Source organism: Protopterus annectens, chromosome 4.part1, assembly GCF_019279795.1.
Source record: "Protopterus annectens isolate FY-2018-M chromosome 4.part1, PAN1.0, whole genome shotgun sequence".
Classification (NCBI taxonomy): Eukaryota; Metazoa; Chordata; order Ceratodontiformes; family Protopteridae; genus Protopterus; species Protopterus annectens.
In genome coordinates this window covers 989,645,247-989,666,256 of record NC_056734.1, presented here as the reverse complement: position 1 = coordinate 989,666,256, position 21,010 = coordinate 989,645,247, and the positions used below count along the sequence as shown (strand labels likewise).

General features: G+C 44.0%; 1 protein-coding gene across 1 annotated transcript in view; it reads left to right on the top strand.

The window, feature by feature from the left end:
* Positions 1-21,010, top strand: part of PSMD1 (proteasome 26S subunit, non-ATPase 1) — a 2,664,479-nt gene that overhangs the window by 1,245,110 nt on the left and 1,398,359 nt on the right. The window contains exon 16 of the mRNA XM_044070690.1: positions 14,514-14,578. Coding sequence (XP_043926625.1) covers positions 14,514-14,578 — 65 coding nt within the window. The remainder of the gene's footprint in view (positions 1-14,513; positions 14,579-21,010) is intronic.

Sequence of the window (21,010 nt, the reverse complement as noted above, 5' to 3'; positions counted from 1 at the left end):
GGACCCAAGACTTTGTTAATCAGGCCGACTGAGGGCTACTGCAAGCAGATAACCCAAATGTGATGACTGCAACAGTGAATACACTCTAACATCTACATTTATGGTAAGTGTACACAATTGTACTATGTCCTTCTATTCCATGTTGCAGTATTCATTCCCTCCCTCCTTACTCTCTTGTTTCCATCTGAACGTTTCCTTCCTGGATGACACAGCACTTGTATAGCTATACTGGGACTGTGATCTGACTGGGGCGTTCATTTCTAAGGAAAGGTACGTCCAGACGTCGCTTTTATGGGCAACTCTCCCTAGGTCAACGTCAGACGTCCCACGTACCTAGCAAATGAATACAAGTGTTTGTATAGCATAGCAGAGGATAACCCTAAGGGTTTGGGTACTGCAACATGGAAGAGAAGGACATCTATGGTTATGCTAAGAACTGTTCTTTCAAGTCATTCAGGTCTTCCCATAGCTGGATGACCTTTTTCATGCAGTCCTGAAGCACAGTGTAAACTCCATCTCTATCCTACAATCTCTGGGTGCAAAATCAATTTCCAGAAATCTACTTTCTCCCCATCCCAGGACCAGATATTTCTGGGTTGCAGGTTACAAACGGACCTTTTGAATGTTTCCCTCTCCACTCAAAAGGCTCGGGAGCTCATTTCTTCCAAAACCTTATCCATTTGATTCACATCATGGCAAGGACCTTTTTCAGAACCCTGGGCTTCCCTGCATCCACCACCCCAGTGCTTTCCCTGACAAAACTCCAGGTGCGGAAACTACAGTTGTTCCTGAAGTCAGTGTGGATGCAACATGCACACCCTTTAGAGTTCCCAGTTTCTCTTCTCCCTTTCTTGAAGAGGGAAATTTCCTGGGGGATTCAACAGGTAACTGCCAACCCACGTCTCCCACTCCATCCTTTACCTGTGGTTTAGGAGATGTTCACAGATGCCTCAGACGCAGGATGGGGAGCAGCTTTCGGCCCCATAAAAGCACAAGGGACCTGTTCCCCCTCTCAAAGAAGGGAACACATCAGTATAAAAGAAATGAAGTCACTTCTGCTGGCTCTTCAGACTTTCCAGACCCTGGCCATCCCAGGCCCTCTAAATGTTTACACAGACAGCATAACTGTTCTCTTATATGTAAAAAGACAGGTATGGACAAAGTCTTGCCTCCTTTGCAGTCTATCTCTTTAAGTCTGGGAACTGTCTTTCAAACTTCAAACACCACTGCAGGCTATGTATATCCCCTCCAGTCAAAATGTAGTGGCAGACTCATTGAGTAGGTTCAAAACACATTCCCGTGATTGGATGCTTCATATGGAAGTGTTCCTGGACATTGTCCACAAGTAGACCTTTTTGCCTCCCCCATAAACAGACAGCTTCCATAATTTTGTGCCAAAGATCCTCATCATTTGGTCTGGAAGGTGGACGCCCTCAGCTTTTCATGGAAGGGGATGTTTCTGTATGCATTTCCTCCTCCTCCTCTCATTCCAGAAGTCCTGCTAAAGATTCAACAGTAAAAAAACAAGAATCTTGATGGTGACCCCCTTTTGGCCAAGACCGCATTGGTGTGCCCCCTGTGCCTGCATTTAGACAGTGGCACTCACCACAACTTAACCCCACAGATTGGACCTTCTCACACAGCAGAAAGGAACTCTAATCCATCCCAACTTGTCAACCTTTCAGGTGACAGTGTGGATTCCTTTCAGATACCTTTTTCAGAGGACTTGCTCAGGGTTCTGCAGGAGACTAGGAAACCCAGTACAAGAAAATCTTATTCCAAGCAAAAGAGATTTTCAATCTGGTGTCTTTTGCAAAACCAGGTCCCACTGACATTGGAAGTCCCTCTGGTTCTCTCATACCTGTGTGAATTACTAGATGCTGGCTTAACGTACTCCCTAGTTAAAGTGCACTTGTCAGCTATCTCCGTCTGCTTCTATCTTCTCCTTTAGCTTCCTGAGTTAAGGCTAAACAATTCTTCAAAGGTGTCCTTCACATAAGACACCCCAAGAGACATGATGTGGCACCATTCCTGGGATTCTAACTTTATATCAGAGACGCTCATAGCCGGCCTTAGGCATAGGCCAACTAGGCGGCCGCCTAGGACGCGGCTTTAGTAGGGGCACTTTTCCAGTATTTATTTGGTGTAGGTAGACCAGGATGGGGGCACTGGGTGGTGTGGTGGGGGGTGCTGTGGTGCCCCTTTGCCTAGGGCACCAGTTGACCTAAGGCCGCTCCTGGTTAGCTGACCCTTGTTCTGTTTGAGCTGGCAGCTTCTGCTTTCTTAAAATTTTGCTCCTGGAAAACTGTTTTGCAGCTTGCACTAACCTCAGCCAGAAGGGTTTCTGAACTACAGGCCCTAATGGTTTCCTCTCCTTTCTTGGTGTTCCACAGAAATGTATAGTCTGTCCGCACCAACCTTTCCTCTATGCCTAAACTGGTAAATGAGTTATCCCTAAACCAGTCCGTCAACTTGCCTACCTTTTTCCCACTCCACAGAACTCTGCAGAGAGGATTTTGCACACCTTGAATGTGCAAAGGCAGCTTAGTTTCTACCTTGTCAAAACAAAGGATATCAGCAAATCTGACCAGTTAATAGTCTCATTCCACTTTAGAACTTTAGTTCTCCCTGTCTCTAAACACACTGTTTCCAGCTGGGTCTCTAAAGCCATTTCCTTCTGCTACGAACATCATGGAAAGATCCTCCCTTCTCCTAAGGTGCATTCTCCCAGAGCTGCTTCCTGTGGAACATTCAACAAAAGAATGGACAACTAACTCCATTCTGGAGGCAGCCACCTGGTCTACAGTCCAAACCTTCACAAAACATTAGAAACTGGACAACATTTCCAAATGCAGGGCAGGGTTTGCAAGAGCTATTCTCCTTGGCTTCAGGGAAATTTCTTCTGCCCCTACCTCCTTCCTTTCCTCATGAGCTTTGGTATTCTCCCTCATGGTAAGAATACTGCATCAGAGGAATAGAAGGACATAGATTAGTTTTGTAAAATCTTGCTATGATAGATGGCCTTCTCTTCCCTGTTGCAGTATTCCATCCCTCCCCCGACTTTGTTCTTGCTTGAATGTACTTGACCTGCATACTCCCCTTCTTAGGCATTCCTCCTGGGGCACTAAATTCTAAGGGTGCTTGCGTATGTCACTTTTTTGTCCGACGTCCAACAGCATCCTACATGCGATGTACCATGCACCCCTAGTAGTACAAGTCTCTTGTGTATTGGCTGATGTTGAGACATAGCAGCAAGCAACTCCCTCGTTAAGAATACTGCAACAGGGAAGAGAAGAACATCTGTTGTTATGGTATGGTAAGATTTTACACAACTAATTTTTTCAGTTAGCAGTGATTGCCTGGGAGCTGGCTTTACAGCATTCTTCGACTCTTCAGGTGGCATACATCACATCAGAGCAAGACACTGTTGCAGACGGACTAAGCAGATCCTGGGCACACCCACATGAATGGCAGCTCAAGGCAGTGGTACAGGATCTAGTCAAGATGTTTAGAATGCTTCAAATAGATTTGTTTGCCTCCTTTCAAAACGTATATCTGGAGAAGTTCTGCTTGGAGGGCAGATGCATTCTTGTTCTCTTGGGTGGGGAATGTTCTTGTATGCGTTTTCACCTTTTTCACCATTCACAACATACTTGAGATAATTCAGAAGAAAATGCCAGTGATCATTATGATGACCCTCCTGTTGGCCCAGGCAATCTTGGTTCCTGCTTCTAATGGTATTGGCCAAGGGTAATTACCACATAGTTCCCCACACCCTGAAACTCCAGGGCGACTAGTGCACCTCATTTTGTAGCAACTGCAAGTAACAGCCTGTATGATTCAATCTGAACTTTGTTTATGGACTTGTTTCATGAGGATATGCAGCCAGTGTAAATGGAGGCCAGAAAACCTGCAATGAGAATTTTATGTGTACAAATGGATGAGGTTTTCTAAGTGGTGCCTAAATGGAACAGAGGGTCCCTTGAGGTTAACATCCCTCTGTTCTTAAAATATTTCTGGGGGTTACTTCAGGATGGCTTGTTTTATACATCCATTAAAGTGCATTTAGGGGCTATCTCAGTTTGTTTGCCTTTGGATCCCCCTCTTCTTTTCTTCTCTTTTGGTTAAACAGTTCAAGGATGGAGTATTAAATGTAAATGCCCCTAACTAGCAGATTCTTCCTTTGTGGGATCTTGACTGTGTTTTAGAAAAATTGACCTTACCACCTTTTGAACCTACTGTTTAGGCTGATCTGAAGCTGTTAACATGGAAAACTGTTTTGCTTATTGCTCTGACATCTGCAAGTATGTCTCTAAGCTGCATGCTGTCGTGGTGGGGCAAACTTACTTTATTTTCCACAGTGATAGGGTTGTGTTCTACATGAACATCGCTTTCATGCAAAAAAGTGGTCTCAGTATTTACTTTGTCAACTTTCTTTTGTTCTTCCCAGAACATAAGAATAAGGGAGAAGAGGTTACTTTCATACCCTAGAAGTTCACCAGCAGCTCAGGTACTAACTTAACAGAATGAAACCCTACAGGAAGGCCGAAAGGCTTATTTCATGCACAGAGGCAAAGAAAGGTCAGCCTGTCTCTAAGCAAACCATTACACATTGATTGTCTTCTGGTATTGTTTTTTGTTATACCCACCATGGCAAGGTGATTCCAGGCAAGGTATAGGTGCATTCCACCAGGGCCTTTTCCCCTTCGGTGTCGTATTGGAAAGCAGTGGACTGTAGAAGTATTCTGGAGGGAGCAACTTTAATCCTCTGTTCATGCCTCTATATGAAACGCTACAAACTGTGGTTGCCTTTTTTTTAGATCCAAAACAGGCTTTTCTTAGGATCATTCTCCAGAGATTCCTAGACCATTATCCTTCCTTCCAAGGTTGGGTAAGCTTTGGGAATCTGTCTGAATGCCAGTAAGGCAGTGTGTTTGAACACAGTACAGTTGCAAATGTTCTACTTACCTGTTATAGATGTGCAGACAAAAGTCAGCTTAACTGCATGGTATTTGGAAATAGGATCACTTTTTGTTCCTTCTCTCAAGGATGTTATTTTTACTAAATCCTAAAGTTTTTCTTTTAGAAAAACACCTTGCAGAACTCTCAAAGTGTGAAAGTATGTCTATCTGGTATTGTTCATAAAATGTCTGGTAGCAGGTGACCATCTTATAACTAAAGCCTTATGCTCAAGTTGATTTATCAAGGAGCTTTTCTGTTTATCAGTAATATACCAGATTATCTTTAGAAATGATAACCAGCCATAACTCTAAGCTTGGGTTGTATTATATTCGCCTAAATTAATTGCATTGTCTGTATCCAGATTAATAGGTATATATTATTTTCTTACTTTGCTAACCATTACACTACATTTGCTGGCAACAGACCCAGCAAAAGGCAAGGCAGAGAAATTACTAATTAAAAAAAATAAATAAATATTTTTTCTTCTCACTTTCTAGACCCATGCAACCCTCTTCAGTTATTACTCCTACTAGACTCTTATTTAAGTATAGTTGGATAACCACCTAAGATTTATATTGCCATTGCATGCATTCCACCACCGTCTTTCCCGTTGAGGACACTCGTCATTTGTCTTAACTGGAATGAAACTGTCGGAAAGACATTATAATTCACACTATCTTAAGATGTCCTTCTATTTCCATGTTGCAGTATTCTGCATATGGGTTTACTTTTCAGTCTTGCGTATGTATGTCCAGTATCCAAAAGCTTTCAGTCCCTCTGTGGTGCATGAGATGTCTGACATAGGTGAGATTTCGTGGGCCATAAAGTTGATGTCTGCATGCACCAGCCCTCAGAACTTTTTAGATGCCAGTCATATACCAGGTGTTTCTGCTACCGCTGACGTCTGATTCTTTTCAGATAAGTACCCCATTGGGGACCTTTTCAGTCCTTCTAAAATTTAGTATTGCTTGTTCATGTTATCCAGAAAGGTTAAGTGTCAGTGTGTCCAACAAATCCCTCATAAGGACACCCACAATAAGTGCATTTTCTGTTTGACAGTCGCGTGACCATAAGGTTTGACCGATTTGCCAGGCATTCGTGCCTGAAACATTGCATGTCACTTGCATGCACTTAATCTTTATCTTGAAAACCAGCATCTGAAGCAGCTTAAGTTACGTATGGAGGGCTCCTGAGACGTCTCCGCAGAACCGCCAAAAAAGGCCAGGACATTATGGCGTTCATCTACTGCTGAGCCTCTTCTGGCCAAACCCCATCCCGTGGCTGACATGGGCCTGGTTCCTGGATCTGGACCCGGATCCGCCATTCCGGAGGTCATGTTGTGTACCTCTCAGGATGCCGCACTAGCCTTAGGTGGGAGCATGTCCGCAGAGGCTATTCTGGCGCCGGTTCCACCAGGAGTAAACTTGAATTTTCTGAGGAACCATGTGAGCCATCCGAGCCCTTGCAATCTCCGGTTTCTGGACAGACATCCACAGGCCCTCTTAAAAGAAGAGAAAAGAGGAAACGCCTTTCTCACTCTACAGAAAGCATGCCTGATTGGCGGGCTTTCAGTCAAAGCCTTTTCAGTGCCTTTATGGCACTAAGGCCTACCACTGCTTTTACTGGTTCCACCTCTCCTTCTCTCCTGAACCCTAGACTTCAGCCTACTGACACAGTGACTTTGGAAGAGGAAGTTCTTTCAGGTTCCTCTGAGGAATCTTTCTGACAGCTCACAGCTGTCCCTCCTCCTTGGGATACGGATCCCCAGAGGAAGTCTGTGGACCCTGACTCCTCAGCTGAAGACTTTGTGAGACAATGAGCAGTATGAAGGATCACTTTAAATAGGAATCCTCAGAAATGACTGAGGTACAAAAGAGGTACTACGACCTCACTCAAATGGAAACCCCCAGCCCATCTGCTGTTTCTCCTATCCTGCATGTCTTTTTAGATGCCTTTTCTTATGCATCTCTGAACCCTGTCTCCCAACCTCCTGCTCCATGCAGAGCAGACAGGCTTTTATAAGGTGCCTGACACTGATGAGCATCTGCATAAGTGCCCACCAGCTCATCTTGCCACTGTATCAGTCTCTACGGACAATGCTTTGAAACTCCTACCTACTACCACCACCATTCTGCCAGCTGACAAAAACAGCAAGACAATGGAAAGGGTGGGCAAAAAGATGTATACCTCGACTACATTGGCCTTCAGAGCTACAAACTACCAGAACCACATGGCCAAGTATACCTTGTCCCTCTTAAAATCTGCTGCCAAACAGCTGGTAGATATTCCAGACTCCCCTGCCAAAGCTTCACTGTCCTCTCTCCTCCCAGGTCACCAGACACTCTATCAAGTGTAGCTACGATGCTGCTGAATCCTCTGCCAGGTCAGCAGCACCAGCATCTGCCTTATGCAGATGCTCTTGGCTTAATCTACAACCTCTGCCAGATGAATTCAGGGCAAAGGTCAACACTGCTCCTTTGGATAATGCTGCACTCTTTGGTTCTAAGGCCGCAAACCTTTTCAAATCCCTGCAACAAAAGGGAAAAGAAATGCAGAACCTGAAACATTTACTGGTTTCACCTGTCCCTAAGTTTCACAAGCTGTCCAGCCAAAACCCATTTTATTAGAAAGCACTCTCGCCCTACTCCTTCAAGGCATCGTAAGCCCACAAGGAAACCACCCCCTCCAGCTGGAGCATCCCTTCCCTCTAGCCAGAGGACTCCCGTTCAGGACAGGGCAGGTAGCATCTGACTACCTGCCAATCCTGCCTCCTCCTCCCCCTCCTTCTGTACCACTATCAGCTCGTTTTTGTCACTGTTTCCTTGTTTGGCCCCCATCTCACCTCAGACAAGTGGGTCCTGTCCATACTTTAAAATGGTTATTTTATGTCCTGGATCCGCCCCTCCCATAGGGCGAGGCATACCTTGACTACCTGCTTAGCAGCTGTACCTCTTGCGACCGGTAGTCCAGTCCCTCTTAGATCAGGGTACCATAGAGAGAGTCCCCTCTACTGCAAAAGGAAGAGGATTCTACTCAAGGCTCTTCCTGGTCCCCGGGCAGGACGGCCCTTGGATACCATTTCTAGACCTCTCATATTTCAACCTTTTTCTAAATGTCCCTACCTTCAAAATGCTAACTCTGCCAGCCCTTTTCCCCTTTCATTATTCCACAAGGATTCCTGGCTACGTTGGATTAAAGGATGCTTACCTCCGCATCCTGATCAAGCCCTCCCACAGGAAATATTTGACTTTCTTGGTGGGTTCCTCTCACTTGCAATTCTTTGCCTTGCTCTTTGGACTCTCCACTCCACCCAGAGTCTTCACCAAATGCCTGGCACCTGTGGTAGCTTACTGCAGGACAAAGGGAATACTGATATTCCCCTACCTGGATGACATGCTGATCCAGGCTGCCAGCCAAGAAACCGTCCAAGGGCACAGTTCATGGTGACCCTCCTTCAATCACTGGGATTTCAGATAAACCTATCAAAATCCCATCTTCAGCCAACACAAGACATTTTATTACTTGGGTGCAGGATCCGCTCAGATCTCATGGAAGCATAATACCCCCACCAAAAGTGAGTTCCTTGACAGAACACCTTCTCCTGGTCCTTCACTCCACAGAGTTGACTGCAAGGCAGTACCTCAAACTTGTGGGCTACATGGCAGCCATCAAACTCCTGCTTCGTTTAGCAAGATTGCACATGAGAAAGCTACAGTGGTACCTTTGGTCAGTCTGGAAGCAACGCAACCAGCCTCTGGAGCACATTGTGCCCCTTCTTTCCTGCCTAAAAAAGGAAGTACTATGGTGGTTGGCTCAGGTAAATCACAACCCGGGCTTTCCTCTCCAACCACCCACTCAGGTCATGCACACAGACCTAGGGTGGGGAGCCACCTTCGGCCACTGACAGGTGCAGGGCCTGTGGCCAGATCACCTCAAATCAGAACACATCAATGCCAGAGAGATGAGGGCAGTCCTTCTAGCCCTCCAGGCATTTTTCCCCTTCTTACAAAAGAGGCCATTTCTGATATACACAGACAACACCATTGTACATCAGCAAGTGGGGGGACGGGACCAAGTCCTACCTGCTCTGCAGACTAACCCTTTCGGTTTAGGAATTGGCCACCTCACAGGGAATCACCCTGCAGGCGACCTAGATTCCCTCTCTCCACAACACACAGGCAGATTATTTGAGCAGAACCAGCACAAATGGATGCTTCACAGAGATGTCTTCCTGGATCTGGTCCACAAGTGGTGTATACCTCAAATAGACCTGTTTGCCCTCACCATCAACAGGCAACTTCATGGCTTTTCACCACAACACCGGAACCACAGGCACTGGCAACAGATGCCTTCTCAATTTCCTGGAAGGAGAACAATCTAAATGTATCCCCCACCCCTTCCCACTCATTCAGAAAATCCTGCTAAAAATTCAGCAGGACAACCCAAAAGTCTTGCTGGTGACTCCCCAGACAGCACTGGTTCCCTTTACGCCTACACTTGTCCAAGGGCAATCACCACAAGTTACCCCCCAGAGTGGACTTTCTCACACAGAACAAGTGGCCACTAATCCATCCACAGTGGCAGTTTCTGCACCTAACCCTGTAGCTGATAGGATTCTGATCCCATTCAGACACCTTTACAGTGAGGACGTGCTCAATGTCCTGCAGGAGGCTAGGAAACCAAGTACAAGAAAAATCGTATCTCTCAAAGTGGAAACAATTCACTATATGTGGTGTCATAAGACAACTGGACCCTTTTCTCAGCGAGCCCCCTCTAGTGCTGTCCTATTTGTAAGAGCTGCTGTATACTAGATTGGCTTATTCTTCCATCAAAGCCCATCTGTCTGCTATTTCTGCATGGTTGCATTTGGATCCCCCATTCGCAACCAGGCTTCCTTCCAAACTCTTCTTCAAGGGGGTACTTCACCTTGGGCCCCCCCAGGAAACCTTGTCCCCCGCTTTGGGACCTTAACTACATGCTTGAGAAGCTTGCGCTACCTCCCTTTGAGCCAGCTGATGATGCTTCATTAAAAGATTTAACCTGGAAAACTTACCTGTTAGTGGCCCTAACTTCATCTAGAAAAGTCTCTGAACTCCAAGCACTTATGGCTATTTCTCCATTCTTTGTTTTTCACAAGGACAGCGTCACCCTCTGGACTAATCTGTCCTTCATGCCCAAGGTAGTTAATGACCTGTCCCTCAATCAGGCCATACACCCACTTGTCTTTTTCCCAAAACCACAAGGAGACAATGAGTGTGTGCTGCATTCCCTAGATGTATACAGGCAAATGAGATTCTACCTGTACATCACCAAGTCTATTAGACTTGCTGACCAATTTTTTCTATCCTTTCACCCCAGAGCCATTGGGAAGGCAGTGACCAAGCAAACTATTTCTACTTGGATCTCCAAGACCATCACCTTCTGTTATTGATTCCATGGTAATCCTCTGCAGGATACAATTAAGGCTCATTCCACAACAGCAATGGCCTCTTCAGGGGCCTTCTTCAAGGGCCTGGATACCTCTAGTATCCTGGAAGCTGTTACTTTCTTTGGTCCACACCTTCACTAAACACTACAAACTTGACCACATCTCCAGATCCAGGGCAGGGTTCGCCAGGGCTATCCTTCATGGATTTCTGCAGTCTGTCTCTAGACCACCACCCCAATCTTTCTGAGCTTTGTTGCTCACCCATATGCAGAATCCTGCAACATGGGGATAGAAGGACATAGAAAGGATCTGTAAAATCTTACATAACCATAGATGTCCTTCTCTTCCATGTTGCAGTATTCCTTCCCTCCCTCCTTCCCCTCCTGTCAGCTAATGACGTCCCTTCCTGGATGGCAATATGGCAGTGCCCTTATAGGACTGACTCTAACTGGGGCTTTTGTTCAGAGGGCTGGTGTGTGCCAACAACACCTTTATGGCCCACAAAATCTCACCTACGCCACACGTCTCATGCACCACAGAGGGACTGAAAGCTTTTGGATACTGGCTGTACATACACGAGACTGAAGGGTAAACCCATATGCAGAATACTGCAACATGGAAGAGAAGGACATCTATGGTTATGGTAAGATTTTACACAACTTTTCTTTGTTTCAGGCAGTAGTAGAATAAATCCAGTTTTAGGGAGTGATGCACTTCTGGATGTTACCACCACTGATATATTTGATAAATTAAAAGTCTTCTAGACGGGTGACCATAGTCCCCTCCTTACCAAATGATATCTAAAATCTATGATAATTCTTCTACAAGCTTTTCTAAATCATTCTGTTATTTTTGATTGGTGCAAAGTATATGACTTCTTAGAGCATGTTTCCATGTGCGTAGTCTTCTACTGAGTTTTGACTTGTGTGCTAAAGGTAAATTGTTTTCTCTTAGAAAAAGATGATTTAAAGTAGTAGTAGATCCATGGTGAGGCTGTAAGCTAGCAGAACTATGGTAGTCATCCCACTTCACAAGGGGGGAGATCCACTACTGGTCCCGTCTTATCTGCAAAACAATGGAATGCATCTTTATGCAACTTAACAGTAACACAGGGAGTTTGCAAGACCTGTACACAAGCCATTTTGGGTTTGTTAAAGGCAGATCCTGCTTCCTAAACCTGGTGGACTTCTTTGAACAATTCACTATGCATTAGACTGTGGTACATATGTTTTTACTGCCTACTTGGACCTGTCCAGGCCTTTTGATACCATCCCACATTCTGATATCAATAAGTAATCAAACTAAAGGTAATCCCTTCTGTTACCTGCTGAATATCAAACTGGCTAAGTGACTGCACTGATCAGTGGTTTCCTCCAGGGATCCATTCTAGGACTACTACTGTTTGGTATTTACTTCTCTGATGCCAAGGCTGGCTTCAGGCCCCCATGGCTGATCAAATGTACAGATGTTTCACCATCTGTTTAACAAATTCTTTGGAGGGACCAACACACACTAATGAATGGTTGTCTGGACAATGACCTAAAACTAAATGCAAAGAAATACAGCATTCTTTCATTACATAAAACTGGACACCCATGTACCTATCACATAGATAACACACTGTTAAAGTTGAACTAGCCATTAGGGACTTATGCACTTTTGTTGACAAACTATCATTTGATCATCATATATCCACTTTTGTTAAGAAATTATCCTTTTACCTTGTTAGACTAATCACCAAGGATATTTTTTTCAAGACCTACGGAAGTTCTCCTCCATCTCTACTCCTCCCTCATCAGGCCTGTAATAGAGTATAATGTCTCCTTTGATATGCAAGTGTTTATTCATATGTCATAGCTTGAGAGACTACAGCGTTTTCTCACCAAGATAATCAAAGGCATGTTTTCCTTGAACTACCCAGACTGACTTAAAGCACTCTATCACTCTTCCCTTCAGACTTGAAGGGTGACCTCTGTCTGGCTTACAAAGCCTCAAAGGATCCATCCTGTGCTACAACTTGCACATCTGCAAAACTAATAACACCCGCTCACGAGATCTTAACTTTTACTAAAACATATCTAGGATATGTTGGCAAGAGTACTATAAATCCCAGAGAATCCCTGTTTTATGGAATAGTCTTCCTTTAGATGTAAGGCAAAATAACAACCTGACTCTAAATGCAGACTGAATAAATAGATGGGCGAATGAAAATCCATCCCTGATCTACCCACTCAAGCTGTCATTGAAAGGGGTTTAAACTACGTATAAATTAGTAATGACGATGGGTACCTGTGTTTTGGGGGAGGGGGTTGTTTTTTAAATCTAGCCTACTAATGCTTCTCTGGATCAACACCCTAATATTCACTTATGAACTCATCAGGAAGAGGGATAAGTCTTGGACTGAATATAAATCTGACTTATGGAACATTAGGAAGCCGGAAAGTTATCAGCACTTAGTTTTTGACCTGATGGAACACTAATGCCTGTAAAACTCAGTATTGTAGGATCTGTGAAGAAGACACTTTGGCAGTTGTAAGAAAGCTGGAGTTACCAGTAAAATGATTAATACAAACTAGTTATTCCCAGAGTCCTCTTTTTAACAGACTAAGCCTAGAATTGTTAAATGCTGTAAAGGAGATCATATCATCACCTTCTGTAACTATTAATTCTTTTAGCAACTTCTAAACAAATGTCCCCTTAACTCCTCTTCACAAATGGATTTAGTACACACCCACATCTGTTTCAAGTCAGTCAGTGAAAATTCTTTTAAAGAGCACCTTCATAAGATCAGTTTTAAGTACAACCCACAATTCCGTGTGTTGCACCCAAGACTTACCAATATTTGAAGCTCAGACCTGTGCAAGCTCTTGACTTGTATTTGTAATGTGACTTGAACCAAAAAAAAAAAATTGTTTAAACATTTTATGCATGCATTCATTGTTAGTTTGCCTAAGGCACCAATACCTTGCTTCATCTGTTAAACATACATTGCAAGTACAGGATATTGGCTAACGCATGAAAAAGTAATCAGTAAATAAACTTTAAGAGAATATGCAAAAATATGGCTTCATTCTGGTTCACCAGTGAAGCCATGCTTTTCTAGGACTACTTAGTCTGGGAAACCAGTTTTTGTTAACTTAAATCAAACTGGTCAGTGATTAAGTACAATTATGCTTGGATAAATGTAAAACCACACAGTCTTATACGTGAACAGGTGCTCGTGCTACTGTGATGGAATAATTCCCTTCTGTTCCTACTGTAGCTTCAGCTGTTGTGAGCTCTACATCAGGTGAAGCATGTTTCTCTTACCCCAGTTCAAGGAGTCTTTTGCTGACCCCCCTTCCAGTCAGGTGGTCTTTTGCAATACTGGTGAATGATTTCAGATACAAAATTATTTTATGCAGCTGTTGGGGAGTATTATTCCTAAACTCTTAACATGGATCAGATTTAAGCTTGAACTAAAACTGTTAATTTGAAAACAGCACCCGTGTCCGATACATTTTCAAACCTGGCATTCAAATGGTTCTTCAAATATGGTCATTAATAATTAAAAAAAAAAAAAAAAAAAAATCAAAGGCAGTAAAATAATGAGACGGGCTGATGCTTACCGTTGAAAGTGTGCAGTTGTGACATTCTTGTAAGTTTGTGTTTTTGACCTTGGAGAAAACACTTTGGAGCTTGCTCTGGGGCATGCATAAATTAAACTGACCTTACATTACCTGGGGGGGGGGGGTGTTAATGAAGAATGTGTGTTCTGTGTTTTTTAAGTAGATCTGCATACTTTCCTCCATGAACTTGAACAAAAACGGGAAATGGTGAACGGAGGCAGGGATCTTGAGTAGAAGGTGCAGAAGTAACTTTAGGATACTTACATTTGCTGTAGTGGTTATGTGCTTCATGTGAAGTCCTGCTGTTTAAGAAAGAATTAATTGTGTGTGTAGATCAAATGCCATGGTAAGTACAAGACTTGTTTTTCAAAACCCTGCCTTTTCCTCTTCCTTCATTTCTCCACTTGATGGTGTCATGACTTTCCAGTCATTTGAATAGATTAATCTCTTCGCATTTTGTTGAATAGAACTGAGCAAAGTGGCAAGACACTTTTTTTTTTTAAACCCTGTTGTAGGTCAGCGATGTCAACGACGATGTCCGAAGGGCTGCTGTGGAGTCTCTTGGATTCATTTTGTTCAGGTATCTTTCACTTTCGTTTTTTAACAGAAAACGTTCTACTGCATCTGTTTGCATTACGGATGGCACTGTGTGATCTTGTTCTCTCTATGAATAGCAATAATAATGTTAATTTCTTTCCTGGTAATGCTTTTTCTAAAAACAGATATTCTGCTAGCCTTTTGACATCTCCATCTTGATGTTTATGGTAGCTTTTTTTAGGGGGCATGATTTGATGCTTCTTGCTGTAACTGAAAAAAAAAATTATGTACTTAATGAATACAAGTGGTCTTGTGAGTTAAGAGCTTACATGTACTGGCAAGTGGAGTAATTCTTTGGAGATGACCGGGTCAGTTCTATAATCCTAGTGCCAGATTCTTAAGTGAATGCCGTCTGTCCCTGTTCTTCTGCAGGCTGTAGCAGTTCTTATCTGAATGTTATATATATTATGCTCTTGTGTACAAAAAACTGTATAAAGTGTAAGTCTGTACTGTCTAGTACTGCTTTGCATTTTAAGAGATAAAGCCTGTGTGTGAAGTAGTCAACACAAGTGTCATTTAATTTTTAAATGTTTTGCTTTTTTTCATAGAGAGAAATAGTTTACTGTTGTATTTTTGTTACTTCTGATTATCGTATATGCTTTCATGTGATGAAACATTGTTTAACATTTGGTAGGATCTCCTCCAAGCTACATTTTTGTAGTAACAATAATTTGAATGTTAAAAAAATAGTAGATGTTATGTAGTCCAATCTCGTCTACATTCTTACCCGTGGGTTCGGAGCCGAACCTCTGCTCCAACTCGGCCATACTCTAGATCGATGTCTTTAATTGGCTCGTAGCTGAGAGGTATCCCACGATGCACTGCTCCCTATCCCCAGATCTCGTTTGCCGCTCGTACAGCTCAGATGTGGTCTTGCTCTTGGCCGTGGCTAAGTATAACTTTCTTCTACTTTTTAGTAGTTTGTTGCTCCAAAAGCTGTTTTCATAGCTAGTCCCTGTTTTTTGATAAGAAAACTGTTTGTGTAGCCTGTTTAGCTTTTTGTCTTGGTATCCCGTTTGCATTTCTCCCTTTTTACGGGCTAGGCCCGTTTCAGTTAGAGGACCTAGTCCTCCCTTCTAGTTGTGCGTGTCCCAGTTTCCCTGTGTGTGATTGTTTCGGTGTTGCCCGTCCCTTCGGGCTAGGGCCGTTTAACTTAGAGGACCTAGTCCTCCCTTGTTTTGTTTGTCAGGGCTGTTTAAGTTAGAGGTCCTTTCTCCCTGTGGTGTTTATTGTCTATGACCATTTAATTTAGAGGCATAGTTCCCGTGTTTTTTTTTGTTGGTGGTGTCGGGTTTGTCTTCGATATTTTGTGCAGTGTCATACCAGTATGTCTAAGGTTACAAAAGAACACAAGCCTTCGGGCTTCAAAAAATGTGATGTGTGGATATAAAATGTCTATTACTGATGGGCACTCTGTCTGTGTGTGTGTGTGTGTGTGTGTGTGTGTGTGTGTGTGTGTGTGTGTGTGTGTGTGTGTGTATTGCTTGGGGGGGCTATCCACCTCCAAGAATCCTGTGTGTTCTGTCATGCCTTTAGCCCACGCATTCTTCAAGAGAGGAAGAACAAACTGATTCTGAAGGGATTACTGAAACCCTCCTTGTAGGAGACTTGGAGAGGGCTTCCAGTTTTAAGTCCTCTCCCTCTAAAGCAGACAAGACCTCTAAATCAAAAAAATGCGCTCCGGCTCCGTCAGTTTTATCGGAGCTGCCAGAGAAAGTTGCCAAGTCTGCTTCAGCTTCCTCAGCTCCATTGGCTTCGGGGCTGAAGGAGGTGGGTGAATTGACTGTCAACATAGACTCACAGACTCTTGGAGCCGGTGACTGAGATGCTTGTTCGGAGCCGGTCTCCAGTTTCTAGACTAGTTTCTCCTTCTCGTAAGTCTCCTCCTGTAGGGAGGTCCAGCTCTCCGACCTTATCTTCTAGGTCCTCCAGGACTCTGTCAGGCGATAATGTGGATAAGAGTGGTACAGAGACTGCTCCAATCACCGGTGTTGGCCAAATTGTTTTTGGCTCCAGCTCAGTCGGCCATGGAGCCCGTCACCCATCCATCCTCATATGATGTTCATCGTGTTTCACTGTTGCAGTCATTACACTTGGGTTATCCTGCTGGTAGGCTACCTGCAGTTGGCCAGAATTCCAAAGTCTAGGTCCGGTGTCACCTCTTCCCTGATGTCAGTACGCCAGGGGTATAAAAGATGCAGCAGACGCCATTTTCTTCAGTCTTTCTTGCCGCGCAGTGCCCGAAGCAAAAGCAGTTTGCAAGTGCCGGTCGGCCGACTCCTGAGATTTTCGAAATCTAATTTCAGAACCGAAGTCTTCAATAAAGCTAAGTACCCCGTTGGGGAAACTTTTTCTTGCTCCAGACCAATGTCAGTAAAACTTAACAATTGTATTTCTTGTGGGAAGCAAATACCTCATAAGGATTTTCACTCTTACTGTATTCCTTGCCTAGGCCCTGACCACAACGTTGCTAGTTGTCGGTTTTATGCTAGATTCAACCAAAGCACTATTAAGCATCGGTTTGATTTTGCTTTACACTACTTTGGCTGAAGATTTAACTACATAATGCCGTTGGAACAACCGACGACCGGAATTCATAAAAAAATGCAAAGACAAAGAAAAGAGCAAGCATCCAAGCTCCAAAACCGACGAAGCCTCTTCTAGGCCAGTCGCCGGTTCTCAGGCACTTTAGCAGCCCCTGACACCTGCTACCTCAGAGCCACAGGCTGCATCAGACTCCCACGTGGAGACACCTAGGCCTCTGGAAACTCAAGGTATTGGGCCTGTGGAAACTATTCCCTCAGATGGGTCCGGAGCCGCTGAGCAGGCATTGGCTTCTGAGGGTGTTTTCAGACCTTCACAACTTACTATTAAGTCCACTACAGCAGCCAAGGCAAAGTCAAAAACACCATTAAAGACAAGGAAACAAGTCCAGCATTCTCCTGGACAGTCATCCATGCCAAAGAAGCATGCTTAAAATGGCCGAGGTCCTAATTACTTTGATCAGGGGTTCCCATCCCCCTTCTGATAAAAGGCCTAGGCAAAACACTGACTATGACTTCTCTGACCAGGTTTCTATTTCCTCTGATTCCTCTTCAGATCAGGGTTATTCTCTCCCTCCCTATGAGGACTCTGATGCTGAAGAATCTATACCTTCAGCCTCTCCGTCTGAAGATTACTCTCTTGGGGAAACCTTGCACATCATGAGGGAGCATTTCCATTGGGAGAGCCAGGATTATTCAGAATCCAAGAAAAGGCTCAGAGACTTCCTTTTATTGCCTCAGCACAGGCCCCTGGCTATCCCCCCTGTGCTTGATATTGTTAATGATGTTTTCTCTGAATCCAGTTTGTCTCCTGATTCTTTGCCCTGCACCAGTCAAGCCTGACAGGTACTTACAGGGTCCCAGACTCTCATAAATTTCTATATAAAAACCCTGCTGCTGACCCAGAAACAAGGGTCCCAAAGGGGTTAAGGCTTCCACTGCAAAAAACCCTGTCCCATCTGATAGGGATTCCAGAGCTCTGGATAGATGGGGGAAAAAAATTACACTTCTGCTACTTTAGCTGTAAGGGCTTTAAACTGCCAGTTTCACATGCTTAAATATCAACACTATCTAATGTCTTTGTTAAAACAGAAAATGCTTACAAACTCGGAATGTCCTGATAATAAGGAAATGCAGGATTTATTGCATGCAGCTGAACAAGTGGGAAAACATACTCTGCAATGTGGTTTTGATTCATTAGAGGCTTCTTGCAGAGCCGCCGTTATAGGCTCTGTCATTCAAAGGCATGCTTGGTTATAAGAACAGTTTACCTGATCATGTTAAAGTAAAATTATTGGATGCTCCACTACAGCATGATACTTTGGTGTTAAGGCAGAAGAGGTGTTAAAGAAAATGGAGGATAAAGCAAAATTAATGCAGACAGTAAAGGATTTCTTACAGGTTCAGCCACCTAGATTTAGCAGAAACTGGCCTTCTAAAAATTGGTCCTTTCTGGTGTCAAGACAGGCCACAAAGAGGCAGATATAAATGCCCAAGAAGCAGATCTCAGCCCCAAGGCTCATACAGACCTAAACAATGGGGAGCTTCAGCCCCAAAGGAGGAGAAGACAAATCACAACCTTATAGTAAACAGTCCCAATGACTTCCCTCTACAAATGCCAAGCATTTACCTTTTGCCAGCACCCTTAGGGGGAAAGCTAGCACTTTTCTCACAAAATTGGCAGATGATCACCCAGGACAAATGGGTACTGAATATTGTTTCTCAGGGTTACAGGCTCCACTTTCACATCCTTCCAAAATCAAAAGGAATGCCAGACCTGCCACGTGGGCAGAGGCACAAAAACAAATTTCTGCTCTCATGGACATGAGAGCTATTCAGAGTACCACAGCAAGAACAGGGACAAGGATTTTACTCAAGACTTTTCCTGGTACCCAGATAAGACAAAGCCTGGAGACCAATACTGGACCTGTCGATCCTAAATACTTTCCTGGATGTTCCGAAATTCGAAATGTTAACACTGCAGCAACTTCTACCCATGTTGGGCAAGAAGGCTTGGCTAGTTACTTTGGACCTCAAGGAGGCATACCTGCATGTCCCAATCAGACAATCTTGCAGAAGATCCCTCAGATTCATAGCTGGCTCAATGCATTACCAATTCTCTGCACTGCCCTTTGGCTTATCTACTGAGCCCAGGGTCTTCACAAAATGCCTGGCACCAGTAATTGCATTTTGCAGACAAAGGGGAATTCAAATATATCCCTACTTGGACGACTGCCTTATTCAAGCAGAGAGCAAGGACATTCTACTAAAGCATCTGGCGTTTGTAAAAAGATTACTAATTTGCCTAGGGTACACAGTAAACGAAAAGAAGTCAAAACTAGTGCCCTGTCAAGAGATAATATTCCTGGGTGCAAGCTTAAATACAACTGCCCAGATGGCTAATCCCACGCCAGGCAAGCAAAGGCAACTGACTCACCACTTTCAAATGATGGCAACAAAAACCCAGCTCCCTGCAAGAAAAATTCTGCAGGCTCTGGGCTTCATGGCATCCTGCCTTCTACTAGTTCCATATGCAAGACTGCATATGAGGAAACTACAATGGTATCTAAAAAGTGTTTGGACTCAACATTGCCACAGCCTGGAAACAATAATATCTCTTATTCCCTGCCTGCAACAAGAGTTTTGATGGTGGGCCCTGGCCTGTCACCACAACAGGGGACAGCCTTTCACCTTACCCACAGCCAGGCAGACAATAACAACAGATGCATCAGATTATGCCTGGGGGGCACACATGGCAGGAAAATGTATTCAGGGCACATGGCCCAAGAAACAAATGCATCTTCACATCATTCAAAAAGAGATGCTAGCTGTACAGCATGCTCCGACAGCCTTCAAGGATCTACTACATCCAGGACAACTATTACTGCAGACGGACAGTACCACAGTTATGTGGTTCATAAACAAGCAAGGGGGCACGCATTCCTACCCCCTCTGCAGGCAAGCCATGACTTTGTGGAACACAGCACTGACCTATCAAGTACATCTGCAGGCACAATTCCTGCCAGGAAAGAAAAATACTCTGGCAGACGAACTAAGCAGAAATCTCATGGATCCTCACGAATGGAAACTAAATCCACAGGTCTTCAGTATGATAACAAGGAAATGGTGATGCCCAGACATAGATCTTTTTGCCTCCCCTCACAACTGCCAACTGCAGAGATTCTGCACAAGAACTTATCACTCACAAGCATGGAAAGTGGATGCTCTATCATTCAGCTGGAAAACACTGACAGTTTATGCCTTTCCTCCACTGCCTTTTCTTCCCACGATACTCTTAAAAGTCAGACGAGAGAAGCCAAAAATTATTCTGATTGCCCCAGACTGGCCACGCCAGCACTGGTACCCAATCCTAAAGAGCTTGTCTCAAGGCCCAGCCTGGGCTTTACCCCAAATTCCTCATCTTCTAACTCAACAAAACAATCAGATTCTGCACAGTCAACTTAGAACCTTAAATCTGGCTGCATGGCAGATAATATAGCCACTCAGACCACACCTCTCTCTAAAGCTGTTATGGATGTCATTTTAGAAGCCAGAAGGCCCAGCACTAGGAAATCTTAAGCAGAAAAATGGAAGAGTTTCTGTGCTTGGAACCAGGCACAAGGATTCGAACCACTTGTTCCAAATATACCTCAGATTTTACAATACCTAACTGAGATGCTGGACAAAGGCCTATCCTTCTCATCAAGTAAGATCCATGCCTCTGCCATTTCAGCTCATTACAATACGGAACCTCCAATTTTCTCTCATCCACTACTAAGACTACCTCAGAGGGGCAAAAAACATAAGACTCCCAAGGAGAGCACCGATACCTGCATGAGACCTCAATTTTGTTTTAGAAAAGCTCACACTGC